This window comes from Symphodus melops (genome assembly GCF_947650265.1).
Source record: "Symphodus melops genome assembly, chromosome: 5".
NCBI lineage: Eukaryota > Metazoa > Chordata > Actinopteri > Labriformes > Labridae > Symphodus > Symphodus melops.
This window is the reverse complement of record NC_136695.1, coordinates 22,472,061-22,497,877: the sequence shown is the minus strand read 5'-3', so window position 1 is coordinate 22,497,877 and position 25,817 is coordinate 22,472,061. Positions and strand designations below refer to the sequence as shown.

The window sequence follows — 25,817 nt, the reverse complement described above, 5'->3', positions numbered from 1 at the left end:
ACCCCACATCAGTGCAAACAGATGTGACCAGTGATGCAGAGAAGCTTTGGTATTCCAGTGATTCAGTCCCTTCACATTGTCATTCTTGGGAATCTTTATTTTGATGATATTGGACACAAGAGCGCTGCAATTTAGAGCCAAGGTTGTGTCAAATTGGAAACCTCAGAGGATTGGACGTGAATATATGGAAATTAAATGCTTAATCAAACATCGTAATGAAAAAATTAAACTCAATCAAAAAGAGTGAATATCTTACCCTTGCTCAGTGCTTCCATCGTAAGTGGAGTCGTTTAGATAGATGGGCATGCCAGACAGGTGCATGACGTGACCCACTGGAGCAGTGTAAGCTTTCAACCCATCTGTGAGACATAAGAATAAGAACAATCATTCACTCGTGCTTTTGCTGATATAGAAAATGCCTTTTCTGTCTTTAAATTGAAGACAAAGATATGTGCAAGCTGCTTTTTTAGATTTTTCACGATGAGAAGCCACAGGCACAGGGAGCCAACGTTTTATAATGATCACTGCTGTAGTTACAGATGTTTTTTTAAAATAGTAAAACAAACAAAGACGTCTGCTGCTCAGGCCTGCTGAACCCAGGACACCATTAGCTAGTGAAACTCAAGACCCTCTGCTCCAATATACAGCTAATCAGTCCACTCCCTGAGAGCAGAGGTGACGTCAGCAACATGGACCACAGCCCGCTGCTCTTCTACCCATAATAAACAGTGCTTCACACAGACGTGTGCAAACCATAATGCTGTCTATGTGTGGTATTATGCACTCAGATATTTGAAGGGGCTTGGGTCAAATATAAGCCCAGGAAAGACACTAAGAAATGTTTGATATAGATGATTTAAGATGAATATGCAAACAACTTGAAATTCTCAAGATGCTCTACAATCCCTCACTTGTGGATGAACTGAGCTGCACTGCATCACTCTCCACGTTACATCATATTTTACGCAGTGATGCTCCCCCAGAGGACACAAACTGGGAACTGTAGCGTTTAGCTTCGGTGACAGCTCTGATTTACAGGCAGCCTGATGCTGTCTGAGGGAGGTGGATGGGGAAGGGAGAGGAGGTGAGCCGGTCATAAATTCTCAGTCAGCCTTGTGCTCCAGGAAACGTGGAGACCAACACATATCTTCTCTAGTGTGGCTTCTTTTATTTGAGCGAGCCCCTCTCAGGCTGTAAATTTGATGCAACGCCTTGAATTAATGCACGGGGATGTATTGCAAAAGCGCTTACTCGTAATCACTACCATCCTACAAATTCCCTCCTGTCCCTTTGGTGCCAAAGGAGTAAATCCAGGATAAAATATAAGCGAGTCTCCATCAACATATGGAAAGTGAAGTGATTTATCAAGGTCCTGAGGGCATGCCTCAGAATGAACTAACTGTATGAATACCTAAATCTCCAGCACATTTTATTCCTCTGGTCTCTTTGTGTGTTCCTCTTCTTCACACTCATGCTTACCGTTCCAAACACAACCGTAGAGCTCCACTCGAAGGCAAACACTCATAACCCGGTCGGCCAGTGGATAAAAGCGCACCATGCGAGCAACAATTGGGGGGCCCAGGTCTTTCAGCACAACATCGTAGGTGTTCTCATTCCCTGACACCACCTGAGGGAAGAAAAACACACATTTTCAATCAGACAGAACATTGCTCGTCTCCTCTGTAACCTGCAGGGTTGAACAGAACTTATTATTCAGCATGCGTCTTTAAATTATATTTATCTAAGAGAGTTCAAGGAACACAAAGGAGTGAAGATGGACTGATAGTAGAGCCTGAGGCACAGTCTTTGTAAAGGAAAGCCTTCGCTGGAAGATGTGCAGTGCCTTTCAAGTTTTGAATATTTGTTGCATGGTGATGTTAATTTCTCCACTGTGGGATGAATAAAGGTTTGTCTTATCTTATTTTATGTTCTGAAATAATACACAGTGCACTAAAACAAATGTTGGACATTGACCAAGCATAATAAGACGTGCCTCTCCCTGTGTTGAAAAGTGAAGCAGCGAGGGCTGCTTTTGGCTGAATAGAAATGTTTCACGATAAAGTCTAACTGTTCTACTCCCAAATGAATAATAAATAAGTCAAATCCAGATGAATAATTCAGCAATTTTTATTTAACATTTATTTGTATCAAAAACAGCCACAGGATACAGTATTACCCAGTTTTCTATAAGCCTCGACTGTATTCCTTGTGAAAATGACATAAAGGTGTTTGGATGATAAACACCTTTCTGGATGATCACTCCCCTTCATTAGCATACACATGAAACAGACAGGGAAACCTCTGCTGTAAACTACAAACATGCTGCTTACTTCCTGGCTCCAGCGGTCCTTCCAGGTGATCCATTTCACTCCGTCTCGGGAATAACGGAGCCGATAGTTGCGGGCAAACTCCTGACCGTGCCCATCAGCATGACGACCCTGGGTACCAACCAGAGCCAGGAAGTGGAGTTTATGCAGGTCAACCTGTCGGAGAAGGAAAACACATGATTAGGAAATTAATGTACACAGACATTTATAAGAATGTTTTTTTTAGATTTTTTCTCTTTTTAAATCTACATTCAGCAGTGATTTGCTTAACTTAACAAGAATGAGTGCTTCAGTAAAAAGGGGCCTGACAAAAATATCCAAATAAATGTGTTTTATACTTTTCATTGAAATTCTTATATTTGAACATTTATTTCCCTAAACAGTTTGAATAGCATGTCTGATAAAAAAAATAATAAAACTGTATTTTAAAATTAAATGTTATGCTTGAGAATGAATCCAAGCTTCCATCATAGAAATCAAATTAAACTGAGTACCTGAAGATATTCTGATCCACCGGGGAAAACCGCTCCTGCAGGACACCATGCTCCATCTCCCTCTCCAGTGCTCAACCTGAGGGACACAGAGTCAAATAAATACAAATGAGACAAAAAAAAACATTACCCCCAATTTTCACCCAAACAAAGACACAAGTTCTCCCACAACACAACTTGCAGTACAATGCAGCTACAACTGAGAATTCAATACGAACAAGCTGACCGCCTCTACCTCCACATAGATTGGACTGCACAGCAGCAAAATATAAATAGGGCAATGTATTCTAACCAGGAAAAAAACAGTGTGACAGAGAGCTGGCTTCGGTGAAGGTAGACTGCAGGCAATAGAGAAAGAATAGCTGCAGACTGACGAGAAATATGGAGAACGCAAGAGAGAAGTTAAGAGATGGAAGACAACATGAAAGGAGTGAACATTACTAGCTCTTTATTATTTTTCACACTAAGATTTAAAGTATAACATGAGTATCAATCTGTACTCGCAGCATCTCAGCCCTTCCATGACCACACACATACACCGCAGCAACAATTACTTTTCCCCAGTGTGACCTTCCTTAATCCAGTCTGGGAAAAAAATAAAACTGCCACCACATAGTGGCCATGTAAAGACCACAAACTTGGCTTAGTGTTTTGTGACTTCACATCAAACCTTATGAAGGACTTTTGGAAGAAAGGCCAGGCCACAGCCGCACTTTGACCACTGTGGGGTTTTTCTCCCAAAATGAAAGCTGCTGCTGCTTTGACCACCAAAACAAATCACTACATCAACTTGGTCACAGTGGCAATGGTGCTACAGACTACAGTCGATCCCATTTTCTGCCTTGACGGGAAGACCACATGCAGCCAGAAGAACGCAAGGCGATATCGACAGTGTGGCCGGGCTGAATTCAGCACAATGTGCACGAGCCAACAGGAGTTGGCTTATATTCATGGCACTGTTCTGCCAAGTACCTGATTTTTTTCCCTTCTCTTCATACCAGCCAAAAATGCATTCACATACTCTTGTTCTTCATTACCTTGTTCCTTCCACTTCTCCTCCACTTGCTCACGTAGACACAAATATTTCACTGTCTCAAAGCAAATACTGCGCCTCAAAGCAATCAGAGCCATGAAAAAAAAAAGATCTGCGTCCATCATTTCCTCCCTTCACTAACACCTTCCCTTAGACCTTGATTTTAAATTAATATTTCCAGCTTTCAGAGCCCCATCGTAATGATCTGCCTTTTACTTTTTATTTCTTTATGTCTACTGCTTTTTCTTTTCTCTTTTTTTCTGGCCATGTCTCCCTGATGTCTCTTTAAAAAAAGAGCCAGGGCTAATAATCATTTCCACATGGTTAGAAACTCTGCCAAGAGACCCAGCCCTACACACACATACACACACAGACACACACATACACACACAGACACACACAGACACACACACACACACTCTTACTGTAGCATGTTGCAGGCCTGGCTTGTTTCTCATTAATCTGACCACGCTGTCAGGCGGACAGATAACGTGATTACTAAGGTGGTTGACAAAGACACACTATCATGTTCTATCATAATCAAACATACAGCCGACAAATTAGTTTAGTGTGGTGCCGAGGGACTGGAGAAAGGCAGACACGCACATGAGACAACTATGCAGCACTATTATTATTACTATAACTATTATTTCAGCAGAACTGCACATACTTTGCTGTCAATTATTCTGTTAGATCTGAAATTAATTGAAATAGTAATGTTTTGAATCATTCTTAAAAAAAATCCTTGTTACATATAAAGCTGTACAGTCAGGTACTAATCCAATGCAAACAAATATGCATATCCAGAAGTATTCAAGGTGATCTCCTTGTAAGACGCTTTCTCAGAAGTTGAACCAAATTGAAGAAAGTTGGTCCACTTAAAACCTACAAGGAAAACCATTATATCAAAAAAATCATTTTAAGTATCAAATTCAATTCTGAGTTTTTGGAAGATGAAAGATACTTGTAAAACTATTCCAGGCGTCGCCCGTCTCCTTGTATTGCAGTTAAAAGTCAAGAAGCTTTGAAACGTGCTGCAGTTGTGTAATCAATCACAGTTGACAAGTCTTATCGTCGAGTAAATGTCGATGGTGCCTTGTACAATGTGTATAGTGATTCTGTTAGATTGTGAAATTATATAAAATGTCTGCATTGCCACTTTTCAAAATCCATATCCAACTGTATTACTTGCTTCCAAAAAACTGGTCAGCAAATTGTAAACCAACTGCTGTGTCCTTTGAATTAAAAGTATCATGATAACAAAAAAGTTGTTTTCATTTAGCTCTAGTGATTTCACAGTTAACTCATAGTGTGCCACGCTGCCAGATAGGTTGAAGCCTAACCACCCTGAAGTCAGGGAGTCAACTGTACAAAGGTCAAACTGAGTATCAACCAATGAAGCACCACAAACAAAAAAGTGAAGGTTTCCTTGTCAAAGAAAATTCATCTAGTTTTCAATCAAATCACAAGTAAGGACAAAAAACTGTTCATTCAGTTGAACGTATTTTATATTCAGTTCAGTTTAGTTAGTGATAAAACAAAAACATTGCAGATCAATGTGCATAAAAGGCTTGAAAATTAAGAAGCAATAAACCAGTTAATGCTCACGCAGTGATATGAGTCCAGTAAGTTCAGTCACATCCATCTCTGCTGAGCAGCCACTGTACTAATATACAGCACCGATTCAGGTCAGTCTCCACAGATTTATAATCCCGTTTATTTGAGCAGACAAGACCCGAGACCAACAAACGTGGACTTTAGTGACAGGGGGAAAAAACACCACCGACCTGCAGGTCAACACACCATCTCTGCTGTGGTGAGCTAACATCTCCACTCCTGCCATCTCTCAATTAAGAAAAGTAGAATGAATCAGAGTTTCGTCTAGGGGCCGAGAGATCTTTGACGTGTATGCAGGACAATATCAGTTTGTTCTTTGAGGTAGTGCTGAGTGAGATCCCTACCAGAGGCGTGAGTACAGAGTGACATCGCTGTTGGCAGTGGATGCAGTTGCAACAGAACATTTATCTGATGACAACCGAAAGAGATGCTTGTTGTCCAACTCAAAACATGGAGAAAGGAGTGCTGCAACACAAATCTTTTAAACCATTAAAATGTTAAAAACTACTTTTTTAACATCCACCTGACCATGCCCTGAAAATAAAGGTATTTTAATTGTTTAGTGCCTTGGAGATTTTCTAGTTCTTTTCTATAATGCTTGTTGTGATCAGAGTTTTTGAAAACTGTTCTCCAGCCTGATGAAGTCATCTTTGAGCAGAATTACAGTTTTCTAAGACTGCAAACACCCACCCTAACGTTAATTACAGGTAAGGTCTCCAGATTACTGTGTTTTGAGTAATGTCATTGTTAACTTTTAGTGCTGAATACACACTCACACATTTCCTACCTTCCATGTTTGGCCTCAGTTGAGTCGGACCAGGCGCTGGAGGCTGTGATGTCAGAATCTGGGATGGTGCCATCCTCCATTCCCAGGGCGTAACGACACTGAGCTTTAGAGGAAAGTTTGAGAGAGGGAGAGAGATGTGAGCAAAATTCTCATCTGTTCAAGCACATGTCCAGAGGAAACCTAATATTTCCATCAGACTGTCAGCAGCCAACATTGGTCATGGAGAATAACATAGTTATGTCATCTCTGGGAAAACTTCCGGACTTCACGCTTCATATCCCACACATAGGGGAGAGAGAGGGAACACCAAACTCTACAAGAAATTCTTCCTGTTGGTCATTATTCAAACCGGTGTGTGTGGGTTCTGGACCAATGAGTCCGTGTAAAATGTGATGATGGTGTTTTGCATCACTTGTACCCCCAAGTCTCCTTTTTGTCTGGTGGAAAGTGACTGCAAAAAAGACAGTCATTACAATTCATCTGCCACCCCGGGAGATGATGTGACTTGTCTTCTGTATGACTACACTTTTCCTGTTTCTTTTTTTTCCCTCTTTTGTCATTCCTGCTCACTCTCCATCCCACACAAAGCAACCTCCTTGGGGCTCCAGCGGTCCAGCACAGCCGCTGTTCCAGTTACCAATTCTCAGGGATTTTCAGGAACATAACAAAAGAGTAGAAGGACATGAAGGGCGAATGAATGAACACAGACAGGTCTCAGATGTGTGTTCTGAATCCGGTCTAGCAGCAACATTATCAAATGATCCAGATAGAGTGGTCCCAGGCAAGGATTACCCAATGACCTAGCTATCTGCTGTGAAGTCAGTCATGAGGAAGGCTTGTGGAGGTGGAGGCGATGGGGGAGGCTGAGTGAGGGTGTGGGTAGCGATAAAGTGGAAAGGGGCACTGACAGTGATATGGAGGGGAGGCCGAGGGTGACAGAAAGAGGCGGGGGTGGGGCTGGCGTCTGACTTGGTTTTCTGTCATTGAGTCAGCGGACAGGAATGTTGGGCTGGATGACAGACCCTAAAAACCCTGAGGGGTACAGAGGACACACACACACACCACACAACACACACCACACAACACACACCACACACACACACACACACACACACACACACACACACACACACACACACACACACACACACACACACACACACACACACACACACACACACACACACACACACACACACACACACACACACACACACACACACACACACACACACACACACACACACACACACACACACACACACACACACACACACACACACACACACACACACACACACACACACTGGGGACAGACAGGTGCCTATTTCATTACATCATCATCATCATCACACATCGGCAGTCAACACCCCACACTCTGCAATCTTTTCATTTCTGTCTCTGACCTCCTTTGTGCCCTCCACTTTCATCTTCTCTTTTTGTCATTTTTCAAAAACACATGAGACCACAAGTTCAAACCTTCCAGCTTGAGTCAACGTAACAAGACAAAATGTGTGGGTGGATCTCATCAATGTTGTTTCAGGATTCATGCAGATCAATGCAGACCCTGTCAGTTGACAGATAAACACATGTTCAAAGACTTTATTGTTCAACAATGGTTCCAGTAGCTTCCTTTTCATTGCAAAGGCCAAAAACGGCCTAACGAGGTTAATCTACAACTCTGCCTGTAGATGTGGCTGTGAGTGTTAATCTGTCCAAAGTATGGCCCTAACGTCCCATCAATCTGTATCAATAGTCAAAGCTTGATCCAAAAGACAACTTGAGCTGGTTAAATATTTTGAAAATGTTTCACCTCTCTGCTGGAAAAGCTTCTTCAGTTCTTTTAGATTAGAAGTGAAACCAACCAAGTCCAGCTGCCTTTGCATGAAGCGTGAACCACCATGACCGAGATGACTGAGAACCTACACAGAGTCTTGGATCCATGTCTCCATGTTATGATACTCCTAAATGTTTTAAACTGCTCAGGCATGTCTTCATCACCGTTTACATCCTGTTCCACTCGTATTAATATGAGCCAGCTACATGTCAAATCATTTGCACACACCTGAATCCTGAACCTTTTTATTGTTGTCCCAAGATGCAGGGATGGCTTCTTGTTGATTCATTTTCCCTTTAAGTAGTTAAATATAGGTCTATTTTTTTTGAGAATTTGGAAAAAAAATAAAAGTTCTGACTCAGTCCAAAACTGAAAAAAGTCAGTATTATGTCATGACATGAAGGAGCAGAAACTGTATCTAGAAAAGTCAAAGGCACAATGCTTTTAGTGAAATGGCGAAAGTAGATAGACCATTTACTGTTTGCTGTATTTAAATGTGATTAGCAGTAAAGTACAAAGTACAAATGATGACATGAGTTTGGCACAAACAAATGATAAACACAGGATTAATATAACAATCCCTGATTGTTGCTTTGTCTCCTTCACAGTCTGGTGACAGCATAAAGGAAGGTGGACTCTATGCAAACAGTCTCCTTTGGATACACCTTGTTGGCTCTCGCTCACTAATCCCTCATGCCCTCCCTCTCCTGGCATTTTGACGGACACTTTCATGAGCTGCCTGCGCATTAGTGTTCCTGATGAGCCGAGGGGAGGAAGGGGGACTCCCACCTATCTCATTCTCCTATTACATATACGACTGGCTGGCAGACAGAGCGAGGACACAGGATAGCCTGTTGATAGCGGACGGAGAATGAGCCTTACTGATCTGAGAATGTGAGGAGAATGTTGGAGCAGCAGGACGGACGGTTGCTGTGCCCGAGGAGAAGGGGGGGATAAGGAGGGGTTCAATTATGTCTGAGTTTGTAGGAATAAAAAACAACCTTGAAATACACCTACTAACAAACTGTTAAAATAAAGCTGGTGTTTACACAATACATGCGTTTACAACATGTCCCATCTGAAGCCCTTTTCCCCACTACATTTTTATCACCTCATCTGAATGCATCAGAATGTTGAAGTGAAAGCCTTTAAACCTTGTTCTCCAGACAAATGCTGACACAAAAAGCAGAGTTTGTTTGTAAATGTTTTCCTATTCATTGTTTTTAAAGGCTTTTTGCAATGTGTTTATTGAAAATGCCCATGTTTTGATGAGGCTTTTTTAGGGATGTTTTGTGCCTTAACTAAGAGATAAAACAGTGGATAGTGTCAGAAATGGGGGCGAGAGACATGTGGAAGTGGCCATAGGTTGGATTCCAACCCGAGCCACTCTCTTAAAGGACTACAGCCTTTACTGTACGTGGGGTGAACATGGCAACCAAGTGGCCATCGGTGCCCCGTGAAATTATTATTTATTGTTCAGCCTTGGCCAATACAGTTTAAATTAAAGTACAATATACTTGAAAAGCCATTATACAAGTCAGACCAGCACACAGACACTTACTAGCTAATGTTACCATTAGCTTAGAAGTAGCTAAAAATCAACTAAATAAGTTGTACATTCTTGCTAATAATGATGTGGGAGTGGTTAAATGCTAATATTCACTTTTGCATGAAGGCAGCCAGCAGGTTTTTGAATGCTGTATTACTATATAACATGATATCCCTCGAGTCTTTTCAGCTGTGATCAAACCTGAACTTCTTTGATAACAATTGTCAGATACCCTTCATTTCTACCACTGACAAACTGAAACACAGCAGTACAACATTATTACAGCACAGGAGCTTCCAAACCTTTACTGGACATGTGAGATAAAGGACCACCTGTTATAGCCGTGAATCTCAAAGATTTTATTTGCCTTTGCCTTGAAGCAAATGAGTTACAGAAGAGATAACAGTAATCAATCCATTGCCCACTTTGATATGATCTTTCTTGCATGTAGAGTTAACCTACCTGGGTTAAAGTGCCACTCATGGTCCTCTGAAGACGACACCAGCACCACAAGGGCCGTTAGCAGAATGTCAGGAAACAGCCTCAGGGATTGCAAGGCCATGACAGCAGCAACACACCTGGTTACCTGTCCGGAGACGCACTGATGACCCTAGGCATACCTGAAGCAAAAGGAAAAAATATTACTAAATATATTTAGATGTATTCACTTTATGAATCAGGTATGAGCTTGTTGACACTTCAACAAATACGGTTATCTTCAGGCCACATTTACATTTTACTTGCATGTAAACAGCTCTAGCCTGAAGCTGCTGGGCTCACAGGCTCAACTGATTACCAAACTGAATCAAATCCTCGTATTCAAAAGCACGTAGCATGTCACAGTCATTTGTTTCTCAATGTTTTGCGTGCCAAGCTCAGCAATGGGCCGAACCTCGGAGGAGCGAACACAAAGCCATACAACAAAGGCCACTTTCACGCACTAATTTGTTTTTCCCTCTCTGGCAGCAGAATGCTGGGAGACAATAATGCTTTGCTGCCTTTAGAAAGGGTGCACACAGCTTGGTAACTGAGGATGGTATAATTAGCCAGCCCCATTTGCTCTCAAAGAATGTTATTCCTTCTCTATTAGGAATGACAATAACTCATCAAAACTACCAATGTCAAACCTACTTTTCATTCACAGAAAAGATTTTATTGTCAGCACCCGATTGGAGATTATTTGTTTTAGAACAAGTACCAAACAAATAAAGATGGGAATGGAAGAAATAAGTCAATGAGTGAGCGACAACAGGCAGACAGATGTCAGAGTATTTTGATATAATTTGGGACAAAAAAAAATATCTGTGGGTCGGTTGTGTTTGAAACGTGAATAACTATCTTATAACATATACGGACACTTTGCATAGTGAGCGACTTTTTTAAAATCCAAGAAAAAAGTTCAAATGTGCCCCCTCTAAAAACTCCTCCCAGTGGTCAATTTATTAGGTACTCCAAAAGTAGAGCAGTCTGATATAAATATCTTGAAATGGATCCTTTAAGGAGTTCATAATGTTCAGTTTATATTTAAAATGATATAAAGAGAGCTTGGTTCAACTACAGTCATTTCGTAGGTCATTAGGTAATACAAGTCAATTTAACAAGAAACTGTAGCGACTAAAATTACCTTTTGAATCAACACCACTCTAAAAACTGAACATTACTTTCATCTAGCAGTTTCATGTCGCGCTGCATTTAATTTAGTTTGGTTTCTTCCTCAGATATACTGCATATGTAAGCTTTTCTTCTCTGACTACACCAGCATATTTTTACTTAATGACTGTGAATCAAGCGGAAGAAATAAATCACATTTGATGACGCTATCACCCGTGCATATTTTATGATCAAACGTGTTCAAGGAAGTCTTCCAGTGGTGAAGCAGGAGGGAGGAAAGAAACCTTGTGATAAGTGGAAGTCTGAAGTGGGAGTGACAGCTGGGAAAGTCGGAGAGGCCGGGCTGGCCTTCCTGTAGACCCTCTGTGTTTGGGCTTCTTCTCCGACCAGACTGGGACTGGCCGACAGCTGACACAGCTGTAGTGACAAAGAGTTTGGGGGGGTTGAGGGGGATGTATGGAAACAAAGTGAATAGTGGAGTAGAGTTTGCTCAGGCACAACAGGGCGGGGACGTTGAAGCAAGAGCAGCGATGACATGGGTACATGGTGTGTGTGGATTTGGGAGGGAGGGGTTGTGTAGAGAGGTTGACTTATGTCTTATGTTTGTGTGTGTGAGCGCTTCAGTTTGAGGGGCGGGTATGAGGGCATTAAGGAGAACTCAGGGATAGCCAGCCTATGCAGCTGTCCTGAATGGCAGACACAACGCACCCGATACACGGTGCATGTGTTCCAAGTGGTCGAAGTATAGAGAGAGAAAGAAAGGCTGGCTTTTTTTTTCAAGGCAGAAAAACACCCAAGTTGTCCGAATGAGTAAGTATGCAAGCGAGTATGCCAGATGACAAAATGCTGAAAGATGGAGCTCATTGGAATGAGCTGGGTGTGCAAAAAATGGAGCTGGAAATACGATGACTTGGGTCCCAAATCCAAAGCAATCATCATAACAACCAATGTCAACAAACATGTTCTGGCAGTGTCTCATCACAGTTTTGTCAACGAAGTAAAATCAGGGGGACATACTGCTTTCCAATGCACCCCAGGGAAAATAACCTTATAAACAAGAAGGGAGAACAGGGCTGACAAATGTTTGGGTAAGAGAAGCAAAAATGTCCACAGCCATCTGAGAACATAGTTGTTGGAAAAGTCAAGTGTTTTCAAACAGCTGTGGTGAGAGCTCAGAAAGAAGGAGAAGAGCCCACTGTGTTCAGTTTGGAGCCCCAATCTACACCCGCACATTTTGTCTCAGCTATTCCATTCGCAGGACTAATGAATACTTATGAGCAGCTGCTGCTTCTGTCCTGCACAACAAAAACACAACTGAAAAACGAGAGCAGACAGACACACAGGCCTTTTTTTTTTTTTTTTTAGCTAGCAGCCATTGCATCATTACAGAGTTTTTGCCAGGTTCTCTATAATTAGATTGCCTCAGTTAAAAATCTGGCAGCACTGCCTTGGATTCGCATCTTTGCTCGAGAGTCCCCTGTGATTGAACCAAATGTTTGAACAATTATTCTGTCCAGGTGTTTATAAAAGCCAGTCCAAATACCAGGAGTGAATGACCTTAAGGATTATTCAGATGGTTCTGCATGTTTAGGAACATTAGCTCCAAGTTGGTTCCCAACCTTTTTTTCTTGGAGTTCCTCTGAGTTGTATCTAAGTAACGCTGACCACTTCCCCATCAGCATCCACATGAAAAAAAGTGATACGTTGCTTTCAAACATTAACATAAATCTGAACACATACCTCTGCACTCAATAACAGAAATACAAATGATTTTCCTCATTTTCCTAATATCACAATTTATGTTTTTTCTTGTTATTTTCAACACACTCTTCAACTCAATGTCAACACAGTACGAAAAATTTACTTACACACATGAAACCCAAGAGGCATTTTAAATCACAGTCAATGTTCAGACCACATTATTTTTTTGCAGTTAAATAATTATCATCTGAGACTCAAGAGAGCTGTCAAGGACCATATTTTAAACCCAGATTATTGACAACATAATTATCACAATGATTTGTTATTATTCCATTTTGATTTGGGACAACAAATCAACTGAATGACATGATTCTTGGGAGCCAAATCTTACTAATGTGGGCAGAGAGTTGTTGGAACAGCTCCTAAAAACAAACTAAATAGGTTGATGGCAGCTTCAGCCTGTTGTCGCTCAGTCAATGAAATATGGAACAAACTATGGGATCAACAGATTTTACTTAGGATTTTTTTTTCTCCAGTGGATAAAGTGAAGTGACTTTGATGATTCTCCCACCAAGGTATATAAAAGTTTTTATTTTTCACACAGACAAATTAGCTCAACATTTTAACATGAACCTACAAGCATGGGAGAAAGTCTTGCTTTATTGTTTGTGTTCCAAACACAATGTTGTCCCATGTCCCATGCAGGATGGATCACTTACTGTAGATGTTCAGCATCAGCTGTACATCGTCTAATTCTACTATTAAGTTAATAACAGACTGCTGACATGCTAAACTAAGCTGGTCAACAAATACCGTAAATTCCGGACTATAAACCGCTACTTTTTTCTCACACTTCGAGCACTGCGGCTTCTACTCCGGTGCGGCTAATGCATGGATTTTTTATGGGGGACAATGAGCTTCTGCCGCAAAAACATTTGACTTCGTCACGTCGGATCTTAATATCAGTCATTTTGCGCTTCATGCACGCACCCTCATGATGGAAAACACACGGAGAAATACATATGATGCAGCTTTCAAGTTAAAGGCGATCGACCTGGCTGTCAAAGAAGCTAACAGAGCTGCTGCACGTTAAGATGACACTGACAGCGACAACAGAGACTGAGGAAGTGAGTAATGAAGTCATTCTGAGGCAGTGAATGGATGGACTTTTTCTTGTGAAATATATTACGGTCATCTTTTTCATCAGCCGTGTTACAGACACCGTCGGCTAGGCTTCGTATTGTAACGGTTCATGTTGTAAAGTCAGTAGTTGATAATGTGTTCATAATTCCGATTATGTGGAGAGTCAGTGAATGCACCAGCGAGAACGTGTTGAGTGGCTGTATGAGAGAACGCTGGGGGAGAGAGTTGGATTGTTACGGCAAGTTATGTGTTGCTCTCTGCTGTAAACGGCGTGGTCACGGCCGACAGTGATCGGGTTATTAAAAGTTATTATTTGAACGCTCTCGTCGTCCTTTAACGTCCGTATGGACGCTACAGTATTTGCGGATGTTACCGGTAGCCTACGTCTGTGTAAATGGCTCTTGTTATAGCGTGGACACCTGCGGCTTGTAATCAAGTGCGGTTTATATATGTACAAATACATTTATTTACTTATTTTTAGCCGGTGCGGCTTATATCCAGGTGCGCTCAATAGTACGGAATTTACGGTAGCAATTACTGCAGTGCAGTGCATCCACACTGTAAAGCTTGAGAGCTTCAGTGTAGTCTTAAGGTTCCTTCATATATTATTCGTCACTACATGGGGAGTTAAATCAGCCTCAAGTCCTGATTTTTTCAACTCGGGACTCAACTTGGTCTGAAGCCCAGATGACTCAGACTTGGACTTGAGCACTAACAGAATTTGAATTCTGAAGATGGAGAGGGAAACTCAGACTTACTTATTGATCATTTTTGGTTCTTTTTGTTGTCTGGTGTCAAACAATGTTGTCAGTTTTGAAGAAGGGCTGGCACTTGTGTTCACCTGCCTGATCATTTAAATCCTGTCTTGTTCAGCAACAGTTCCTGTCAGGGTGCCTGAAGAGACGCCATGAATGGTGTTTTGCTTTCGATGATTGTATGACAAAATCAAGAAAGAGCAGCAGAACATGATAAATGTGTAAAGGAACCATTGAGGAGAATACAGGGTCAACCTCACGTTGAAAGAGATGTCAAAGCAAGTGAGGAACTCTGATCAGACTCAGTAATGGGGACTTGACTTGGACTGGATGTTTTGTGACTTGACTACAACAATGCAATGGACATCCCGACACAAAACAAAGGCAAAAAAACTCACTTTAGAAAAGACTATGGGGTGATGTCTACAAGAGGAACAACAATTACTATACACATGTCTTGAATCATGTGAAAATGGCCATATAGAAAAAATTGTTTGTGGTTTGCTACAACTTAAAGCTTCTCTGTGATGCTTTGCTTGTCCATACAACATTCTCAACGTGTGAAGTCTTAAATCACAGCCAGATAAAACAACACACTGCTTTAGTTAGACATGGCTAATGGCCGCTGAGAGACAGAAAGCAGTGAGCTCTTTGTTTTGAGTTTCCATCCCTGCATGAGGAAGCTGGTGAGGTCGTACGCACCACTGCCCTCTGAGTCCTGGGGAGAAGGAAGCACAAATTAATCTTGGATCTTTACAACACTTTGAAGGTTGAGACTTCGCCGGCCACTAAAAACAAGGTCGTTTCAAGATTTCCTTGAAAACAGGCTTGTTTCTGTAGGACTTGAGCATGGTGTAAATCAACTTTTGTTTCCTGCAGAGCCACAGTTTCCTTGTTTTCACTGAAGATCCAATTCAAGAGCAAGAATGAGTTGTTTGGCAGCACAAATCTGTCCACGGAGTTCCTTAACCTTAAAAGTAGTTCCTTTAGGCTAAAATATCACTTGCTGTTATATGTCCTTAACTCTGGGGTTGAAAAAAAAAGTACTCCTCTCTTTGTCTGCTAAACAGTATAAACATTTCTGTTCTTAAAAGTGAAAATACAGGCCGTTTAGAATCATTAAATACAATAAATGATCTATAAAGTCTGGTGTGATGCCCTACTATTGGTCATAGTATTTGTCACACATTGGTCATCAAATTGTGCAGGCGTGTGTCATCAATACAAGGACGTGCCAGTCACAACTGTGGAATCTGATTTGAGAGTTTTAGCACAGGTTGGGAGAGCAGGAGGGAAGAAAAGATGAGTCACTTAAACAGGGTAATGAGAGGAGAAGGGAAGGACAGTCGAGTCAGAAAAACAAATTAAACAGCAGCAACAAGAGAAGGAGAAAGTCTATGTGACTGAGGCATCAGTGAAGGAGGTGGTGAATCATGTTACCCTGAAGAAAGCATGCTAAGGGGGATTTTAACATAAAAAAATCCTGTTTCCAGTAAAACTGAAGTTGCATAAAGTATCTTATTACTCACTAAGACATGTGCTTGCAAACAAAAAGCAAGCAATTCAACAGAAACCATCCGAGTGGCAAAGACTCAGCAGGCCGGTCTCAAAAAGCAGACCTTTGCTACAACACAGCTCATTACAAATTCATGTGAGTTTACAGCACAAGGACCTGTGAGCCCGAGTTGGAGGATAGTGTGAAAAAAACAGGCAGAAGAAGAATGTAAGGAAGTCAGGGTTACCAGCATGCAGCTACACAGAGCTGAGATCAATCAGACAAAGTGAAACGTCAATCTGTTCTTTTTGGCTTTATTGTTTTTACTGTGAAGTGGGTCTGCTCGGCCCCTCAGACAAAGACCAGCACAGGCATTGCTCAGCCTATCTGCATGGCTGACAGAGACAAATGGTGACTGATTGCCACAGGTTGGTTTGCCAAATAAAGAACGCCCTCATTGACAGCAGCCACACACACACAAACAGATCTGTAGACACAGGGACAAAGCACTTCTCCATGCTGGTAGTGAGATACACATCCCCTTTTTCCCCTTCTATCATTTCTTTTGTTTGGAGACACAACTAAGCTTACAAATAAAAACACTGAACATATCACAGTATATCCAAGGCACAGTGCTTTAAAAGTAAAGAACAGAGTCCTTTTCCAGTTTTACCTTCAGTCAGAATGAAGCAGGCCATTAGATCAGCTCTGTATACTGTGACAGGAGACGCTAGCGTTTTGCAGACGCAAAACATTACATTGTTTAACTGGACTAAATAAAAAATTTTAAAATACACAGATTCCCAAAAATAGATAACGGTATTGGGAACAAGCTAAAAAAACGTCTATTTGTTGTCATTTTATTCTTAATATTAGTTCACCTAGCATATTATACACATGGATACTGAATCTGGGGGTTTCCATCAAAATGTAGAAAGTTGATATGTCTTAAAAACGTAGAACATGTTCTGCACTCTGAACCACAGTGTCAGAATACTGTGATTAGATGAAACTTTGCTAGAAATGTTCATTTTTTGCAAGCGACCTTTGATCACTTTATAAGCTCTGACATGTTGAGGAAAAGAAGCTGTTAGTTGGTTTTTCTCCCATCAATCATCAACTAAATGAGTAAGCTAATAAACTAAAAGCGTCACCCAGGTAGATCGAGAAATTGTTGTTAGTGTTTTACCCACAGACCAGCAGCACAAGCACAAAGACTATCTTGTCAGTAACAAGTCACAGCACAGAACAAAACGGGTAAGCTGAGTCTTGTTATGAAATTAAAGAGTTCAAGTTTGACACAGACCTAAAGCTCCCACCCAGAAAAAGCTTGTTAGCACCTCAGGCTTTCAACGGCATCAACGGGGAGTCGGCTGTTCATTAGCTAGATCGTGTGAATCAAAGTTTCTCTCTCCCCTGCAGTGCCTGCCTGCAGAGAGGAGAAAGTCGACGTGAGTGTATTAGTGTTCTGGGAAACTGGTGTCGACTGGCAGAAACTGGAACCATTTTGGTTCTCAGGGCACATGGACTCAAACATGTCGATACATGTCGTTAGCTCTGCTTTTTCTGCACCTAGTATGTAAGGAGTGCCGTTGAACTCTAGTCAAAGTGATTTAATGAGACTTCACTGTTAAACTTAAGGCGAACCACGGTCATCTTCTGCATGAAATTCAACCATCATCGCTACAGCGAGGGAAAATTAGTTCCAAGTTTGACCCCAGTTGATGAGTGGGTGTAAAGTCATTATAAGAATTGTCCAGTAGATATGTGCTAATATTAGCATATTTGGCAGCATAGTGTGCGTTGATCTCTGGTTCTACTTTGTCACAGGTTGTTTTAGAGCTGCAGTGTTGATGGCAAAGCTGCAGCCCAATTCCCTGAATTCAATTTGCACAGACTCTCTGCCACCTGTCAGAGGACAAGTGAGAAGCAAAGGGGAGGATGGGGTGAAAGGAGAAAGGAGAGGCATGTGGCAGCTCGGTGCTACTCTCACAATGGCCAGAGAGAAAATAGCAGGAGAAACAGAAACAGACAGACAACACACAGACAGACAGAAGAATGCTGTGGTGGAGAAAAAAACTCCCTCCAGTGATCGAACGGAAAGACCAAAGTGCCAGAGTGAGCGTGGGACAAAAGCAACTCTTTGCCCGCAGGAGGGTGACAATTATTCATCCAGTGAGCAGCTATTGAGACAGAGAGATTGAGAACTGGAGATGGGAGAGAGGGAGGGAGGGATGGCCTGGAGAGAAACAGAACCAAAGAGATCAGGTCAAACAGGAAAGACTTCAGCGAGACTCAGCATTTAGAGTCAAAGTGAGAAAACAGTCTGGTCTAACCCAGCTCTCTCACAGATTTCTTTTCTTCTTGTTTCTAATGAACAACAGCTGAGGGGCAAAAATAGAGCTTCATATTTTTTGAGGTGTTAAATATTTCGCTATCAACTTTGGGCAAATGAAGACACACACACACACACACACACACACACACACACACACACGCACACGCAACAATGATCAAACTAGGATCCAGAAATTGCATCTGGGCTTTGCTGAACACTCGAGCTACAGACACACAAACACTTAAAACAAAGCCTCAGGCACAGGCAGATACCTCTATCACACTTGCAGACCTCCCTCCTCCTCCTTCAAGGCAGAAAAACAGGCCTCCTAAAAAGGGCTAAATTACACATCACACTCGTTTCTTGATGCTAATGTGCTTCTCTAAACTCCTGGGAGGGAGACAGGCAGGTCCGCCTCACTCAGTGTGGGTATATCATTCCAGCTCAGACTCAGCGTTCAAATAAAAGATGTATAAAAGAGGTCACCTTTGACGTTGAAGATCATTTTCTATTTCTTGTTCCAACAAGGTTTTCGAACATACTTACTTTGCCAGAAGCCACATGAGGAACAGTCTGTGCTAGAACCAGAAAACACCACAGCTTCCGTGTGAGGATTTAAAATGAGATGAAAAGAAAGAAAGGATAAGAGAGGGGGATCAGAGCAAACACCTGCTTTCTTCTACGTTTGAGAGTTTCTGTTCTCTTTTCCAGGTATAGATACCAAGTTGTTGGCAAGTACTGTGAGGAAGATGTGATACAGAGCTGTTTTTAAATCATATGATTTAAATCTTATGTATGAAGGTGTCTCGCAACTGTTCCTATAAAATTGTACAGAGCCTTTTTGCACTGTCAGAAAATAGTGTAAATCAGTCTGATAAAGTTATGTCGCTGTTGGTTAAAGACTAAAAACTCAAAGGTTTAAACAAAGGAACGCAGTGCATGAAAACGATGAAGGTGATGCTGAAAAGCATTTATTATTTCTGAATCATAAAACATGTAATGCACTTGAGGACTCTACTTTAGGGAGACGAAACCGCAAACTTTTTTCTTTTCTTTTTCTAACTTTTATTCTGAAAAAGGAAACGTTTCCAAGTTCTAATTGTAAAAGATTTATATCATGTGCATGCTCTGGCATCTGCAAAATAGGCCACTGTTAATTTTAGGGCACATACAGAGTTATTTCTGCAGATCCTGAGCTAAAACGAGGCACCAATGCAATGTCTAAAGACTTTGATAAGAAACAGTGACATGTTCTTTGAAGAAGCCTCTGCAACCAAAACATGACTGCAGTTTACATCCAAGCAACAACACTGTTATCTAAGCAGGGCACCCACGACAGGGAGAGCAAACAGATAAATGAGAAGACTCAGAGGGACGATAGCAGAGGGCAGGCTGAGACGGATGGAGGGGGATAAATGAAACATCTCGTGCTGCTTCAAAGGGAACAGAGAGATAGAGGGTGAAGAAGGAGAATGTGGCTTCCATGATTGATGTAAAAAGAGATTGCTTGGGTGATCAGTTAAGGGGATGAAAGGTGTTCAGGATGGTGGAGGTGAAGGAGGAGAAGGCATAAAGGGGGTAATCTGAAAGAAGAACTTTGGTTCTGGAGACTAATAGAGAGGAAATCAAAAAGAGATTTAAGAACTCACTGACAAGTAGCCCTCATGATCATACTTTGAAGTGTCCGCACCTATTACTGTGTGAATTTGTTTCTCTGACTTTTCTTCTGCACGTGACCACACAGACGGCAAATGAAATTCAAAAGCTTGTCCGTCTAGACTTGAGAGGAAATTGGTTCAGGAAAACAGGGTGAACAATGAAGTCCTGTCTTCAATTGGTTTCATTTCCCATCGGATGAGCACTACAGCGATGGGAGGCAAGTTATCGCTTGGTGTCTTTGGACTTTAATTATTTCACATGTCTTATAAGGTTCCCACTCAATCTGTCGGGAAGCCAGTTACAAGGAAACAGAATTTAGAGGCACTGCTGCCTTAAACACAACAGTTGGAAGAGAAGTCACGTAAAGGACCGTTCTTACACATCGAAAAGCACCTTCATCCTCCTCGTGCTCTTTCATGTGGCTAACTGCATTAGCCACAACGCCATAAAGATCAGGCTACTGTGAAAAACATTCAATTCAGTTATTGTTAAGGATCTTCCTTTGTGTTCTGAATTAGCATCCACCTGCTTAAATAAAAAGTCTATTCAGAGTGTTCAACAACCTTAAACACAATGACAAAGTCACAAAACTCAGAATCAATCACCCAGATGGAAGACAACAGACTAAGGTTAATGATCAACCAAACACAAACCAGGGCTTCAGTTTCTGTGTGTATGTGAGTGTGTGTGCAGATGTACATTTAGCTTTTCACACATGCACGTACTTGGGTTTTCAATCCAAGAACAGCAGTGATGCAAAACTGCAAAAAAAAAACTATTTTCATTTTCTCTGCGTACTTGTACCTAAAAAGGGATTCAAGATGTTTTCCCCCAAATCTCCAAAGACTAAAACAAAACAAACAAACATTTGTTTCACAGAGAGTCAGACAAATTACGTTGCTCTGTGCAAACTTCTCCACAAATCAGATTATGCAATTATTGTCATTTTCTCCGGTGCCTTCCACAGACAGAAATGAATCAATACAAAACAGCTCCCAAAGTGTGTGCATATGCAATTATACTCACATAACCAGGTCTCTTTAACTGTTTAATATATTCTGTCTTCCCTCTGCTGGACTGCACTGCTCATAGAAAGCAGTTTTGCATTGGCTCTCGTGGGACACTATGGGAGATCTAGCAGCCAGGTGCCCATCAGTCAGGATCCAGCCGACCTGTGCGTGCAGAGAGAGACCTTGTATACCCACACTCAGGGCTCTAACTCACTTTATTCCCCTGCCTTTGCTACACAGGCAGTGAGGGAGGGTGTGTTTGGGGGGGGGGGGGGGGTTTATTGCCTCTATCTATTGGCAAATAGCACAGCCTCCCCCTCCTTCCCATCCCCACCTCCTCTTTCCCAGCAGTCTAACAATGCCAGACCTGCTCTAACAGCCAGCTCATTCATCGAGTCACAAAACTATCCACATGTAACATTTTCATAATGTGGTGGACAAGGCGTCTACCCACAGCACTGCACACCTAACTACACTATCAGGCCACCTCCGCCTCCCTGTAACCACCGAGGCATGCAGACGCATACACAACGAACGAGCTCGCCACAGAGCCACATGCAGTGGTGCCCAGGTTTTTACTAATGCAACCTTCTTTCTGCACAAACTGATTGGATTAAACAGTTTCTTCTGGCATAACTACTTATTGATTTGTTCGCCATCCTGTGCATGGCAAAGTGGAGAACTTCTTATCAATCCACAAGACTGATTCACTCTCATGATCCCTCTCTCTTTATGCTGAGAGAATACAAGATATAATGTACCATTTAAAAGTCCAAACTTTCTGCCAGCTCCTCCACAGAGTGTGAAAATGTTTTCTGGGTCAACATTGCGTCTCTTTAGTCTTGCCAGGCCTTTTTACAGGTTTTGGATCGGTGAGCATCAGCCCCTCTAAAGGACAACCACCTCATATAAGGCCAGAGGTGAATGAAGCCAGAGCTGCTGGTCTTATTAGGGAGGTCACAAGGTCAATGGTTTGTGTGATGACCACCACCTGGATGTGTGGAAGTGATGCTGAACATTACACATTTTATTGACCCATTCATCAAGGCTGCTGGTGCTGCAACAGGTTTAAAGCCTGACATGGCAAGAAGAATGACTTTTGTTTAACTTTTGGGCTTTGTGTGTTTGAGAATGTGATGCAGTTTTACCCAATTGAAGAATGTGTTTAACATACTGTGAAGAAAAAAAATCACTAATGACAACTTAAGCAAAATGATTTTTTTTAGAGCTGGTGGCCATCCGAGTACAAAATGTTTGGATGGAATTAACCTTCTACTGAAGTCTATTTTTAAGACATTGGAAATAGAGAGATAACAATAGTTTAGGCAACAATCAGGATACTGAATGATGTTTTCAATGCTGCCAATAACCCCGTAGAAATGTTTGTAGATTCCAGAAAGCTTGATGCGCTCTGTCTTAAGCCACAATGTAAACGTGTAAAGGATCTGGAGGGCAACGTTACACCTCCTGTGAGCCTCCCAGCAGTCCGTGGCCAGCGTCCAGAACAGCCGCGCTTGCTTTACGAACACACCGAGACTTATGGACGCCAAGCCACAGATACAGAAACACAGACATACACACAGACAGCTGGAAATATCCGCTGCAATATTACAGCGGCTTTTTTATAGGAGTAAGGTGCGCACGAGGAAGAAGGGAAACGCGCGAGGGAATAAAAATGAGTTTGTTGGTGCTTACCTGAAAGACACGAAGAAGTGAGCTTTGACAGCAGTCCAAAGTTTTAGTAGAAGTCTTTAAAAGACGGAGCAGAGCTGCGTTTATCCCTGAACAACACACGTCCACTGAATAATAATCCAAACGGGGCTGCTGAGCGTTTGTTTCGCTCCGTGAACGACCTCTGTCAAAACTAAAAGAAACAACTAATTATCCGACACGGCTGAATGCAGCGGCTGATAGGAAACCTTCAGGGTTACTTTTATTTGACTCTCTCCGGTTCAATAGTTTAAAGACGTGTCGATAAGGAGGTGAAATAAAAAAAATAAAAAAAACGTCTGTCCTGGGTCTCCGTGCTTCAGACCCTCTCACTCTGAGTCTACGCGCTGCAGCAACAATCCTCACTTCGGGCTCCACAGCCGGGCCAGCAGGCGCCACCAGGTGCTCATTTACATAACTGCACCGACTGTGTCCAATCACAGCGCAGAGCAAGGTGTCTGATTGAATATTCCAGCAGGCGCATCATCCAATCACAGCCCCCCTATGGGCGGGACCTCTGACCTTAACTACTCTGTAGAGAGGTATTAAATGTGAGGCCTTTGAGTGAAATGTGAAGTTTCTTTGTTACAGCAAGGCTGAGATATGGGAATGTGATACTTGATACAACAGCACAGAGTGGTTTCAACATTTAACCCTGTGTATGTTGGGAAATGTTGCTCTTTTTGATCCTGTGATGAAATAAACTTGTAAAATCTTTGAATGAATCTTCTCATCCTCTCAGCATCTGGGCTACGACTTTTAATGTCGACCCTCAGCACTCTTCCTTGCTATTTACCTCTAAAGGAAACTTTATTACAGAGTACTGTTGGTGTAACTGTATGCCATTACTGCCCCTGGGCTATAATGATTCAGATTGAAGGGTTTGCAGTAAAAAAAAACAGCAATAGAGCTAGAACCAGCAGAGTTGCTGATATGAGGCCCTTCGGAAAGGAGGGAGCAAGATGAGAATTCATGTTTTAAAAGAGCCTCAAGTGTGTTTGTGTGTGTGTGTTTACATTGGATTTCATGAAAAGTTGAACCAGTCAGGCTGAAACAAAAAGGCGGTGCAGGAGTTACAGTATGTGCTTGTACATGCCTGTCAGACGGAGAGAGGAGGGAAACTTTAGCAGGCAGTCAATCAGCAGCCATGGAAAGTAAGGTCATTTAACACACCATGTGCTCCATCTTGAATAAACAAGGAAGAGAAATGCTGATAAACTATTGGTTCCCCATTTTCACTTTCTTGAGTATGCAGTATGTCATGAAAGCTAACATTAAATGAGTTTTTAAGTTCTTGGTTTTCAAAATTGGATCCTTGGTGCTGAAACTTGATCTGTAAACAAATGTAATGCATTGGTACTGATCCAACTACTCACCACTACATTGAAAACTCAAATGAGCTCAATCTATAACACAAACTTTATACATGCATGATAATACTGAAATACTTTGACACAACACTAAAACATTTTCAGAGCTATTCTGCATAATAAGTCCTTTTTATTTTATTCTTTTGATATATATTTCTGAACCTTAAATAAATTTTAATCCAGGACTTTTGCATGTAGATACATGTAGAAGTAACAGTTTGTTTTTAAAATAACAAAACATTAAACTAAGTTTTAAATTTAGCTTTTGTTATTGAAACCATTTATAGCTAAAAAAAAAAAAAAAAAAAAAGGTATGTGTGTTAATGCATGTTTCTATTGTGTGTACCCATACAACTATAAAAATGTTATCTTTATGATTTATTCAGGCCACCTTTACTGCAGCCCGGCCCCTCTCACTTCCCCTTTTCTTCACCCTTTTACCCTCCCTCTCTTCCTCCCTCTCTCTTTCTCTCTTCACTCTCTCTGCACATTTTCTTGTGTTTATAAAGACTTTAGCTGGACTTTCATCTGGCCTGGCCTCATTTCTTTCTGCATATTATTAACATTCTCTCACCGCTTTTCAATTCAGAGCTGACCAAACCCAAATACTCTCTCTCTCCCTCTCTCTCTCTCTCTCTCTCTCTCTCTCTCTCTCTTGCTCTCTCTCTCTCTCTCTCTCTCTCTCTCTCTCTCTCTCTCTCTCTATTTCATTGTGTTTAATGGTTAAGCTACCCTGTCTCCTTCAGCCCTGTGCATTAAGAATAGAATCTTGTGCACAGGTTTTTTTTCCTGTTTTAGCTGAAATCTGATCATAACTTATTCATTTTTATCTCTGTCTGGACTCTATTTCATGAAGGACTGCATTTTTCGTTAAAATTTGATCTCCAATTTTACAAAGGAAATTAAGGAAATGGTAATGGCTGGAAGAAATGGAAATTGAACGGCTGATGAAGAAATCATTAGGGATATGTGAGAGTTATTATCCCTGACATAATGTTAACTGATCCCCTGAAATGATCCTGCTGATGAGCACAGTAATTTTCAGCTCTTGTTCTCTTACTCTCGAGAGATTTAGCTTTCTCTTCTCAGCCTTTTCTGTTGTGCACATCGTCCAACGAGCTCTGCTTTGTTCGTTGTCGGGGCAACTGCAAATCCCCTGGCAGTAATAATGACCTTTTTCAGCATTATTTCCTTTCTTCCCCATGCCTCCTCTCTTCTTTTCCTTTTGTGCCTCACTTTCTCTTCACCCTGATCATTTTTCATATTTTCTTTTCCTCTAAAATGTCCTCAGCACATCCATGGAGCTTTGGTTTGTTGTTAGTGAATCTGCTCATGCTCTCTTCCCCCTCCTCCCTCTCTACTTATTCTTGCTTTGAGTGAAAAC

At 41.6% G+C, this 25,817-nt stretch overlaps 1 protein-coding gene across 2 annotated transcripts in view; it reads right to left on the bottom strand.

Moving 5' to 3' along the window:
* The window catches only part of ddr1 (discoidin domain receptor tyrosine kinase 1), a 39,201-nt gene extending 15,731 nt beyond the window's left edge, over window positions 1-23,470 (bottom strand). For both annotated transcript variants that reach the window (XM_079344112.1, XM_079344113.1), the window contains exons 1-7: window positions 23,049-23,470; window positions 10,104-10,261; window positions 6,256-6,358; window positions 2,822-2,897; window positions 2,331-2,483; window positions 1,480-1,627; window positions 257-359 (exon numbers count right to left, since the gene is read on the bottom strand). In XM_079344112.1, coding sequence (XP_079200238.1) covers window positions 257-359; window positions 1,480-1,627; window positions 2,331-2,483; window positions 2,822-2,897; window positions 6,256-6,358; window positions 10,104-10,203 — 683 coding nt within the window. In that variant the 5' untranslated portion in view covers window positions 10,204-10,261; window positions 23,049-23,470. The remainder of the gene's footprint in view (window positions 1-256; window positions 360-1,479; window positions 1,628-2,330; window positions 2,484-2,821; window positions 2,898-6,255; window positions 6,359-10,103; window positions 10,262-23,048) is intronic.
* Between the last annotated feature and the right edge of the window lie 2,347 nt (window positions 23,471-25,817).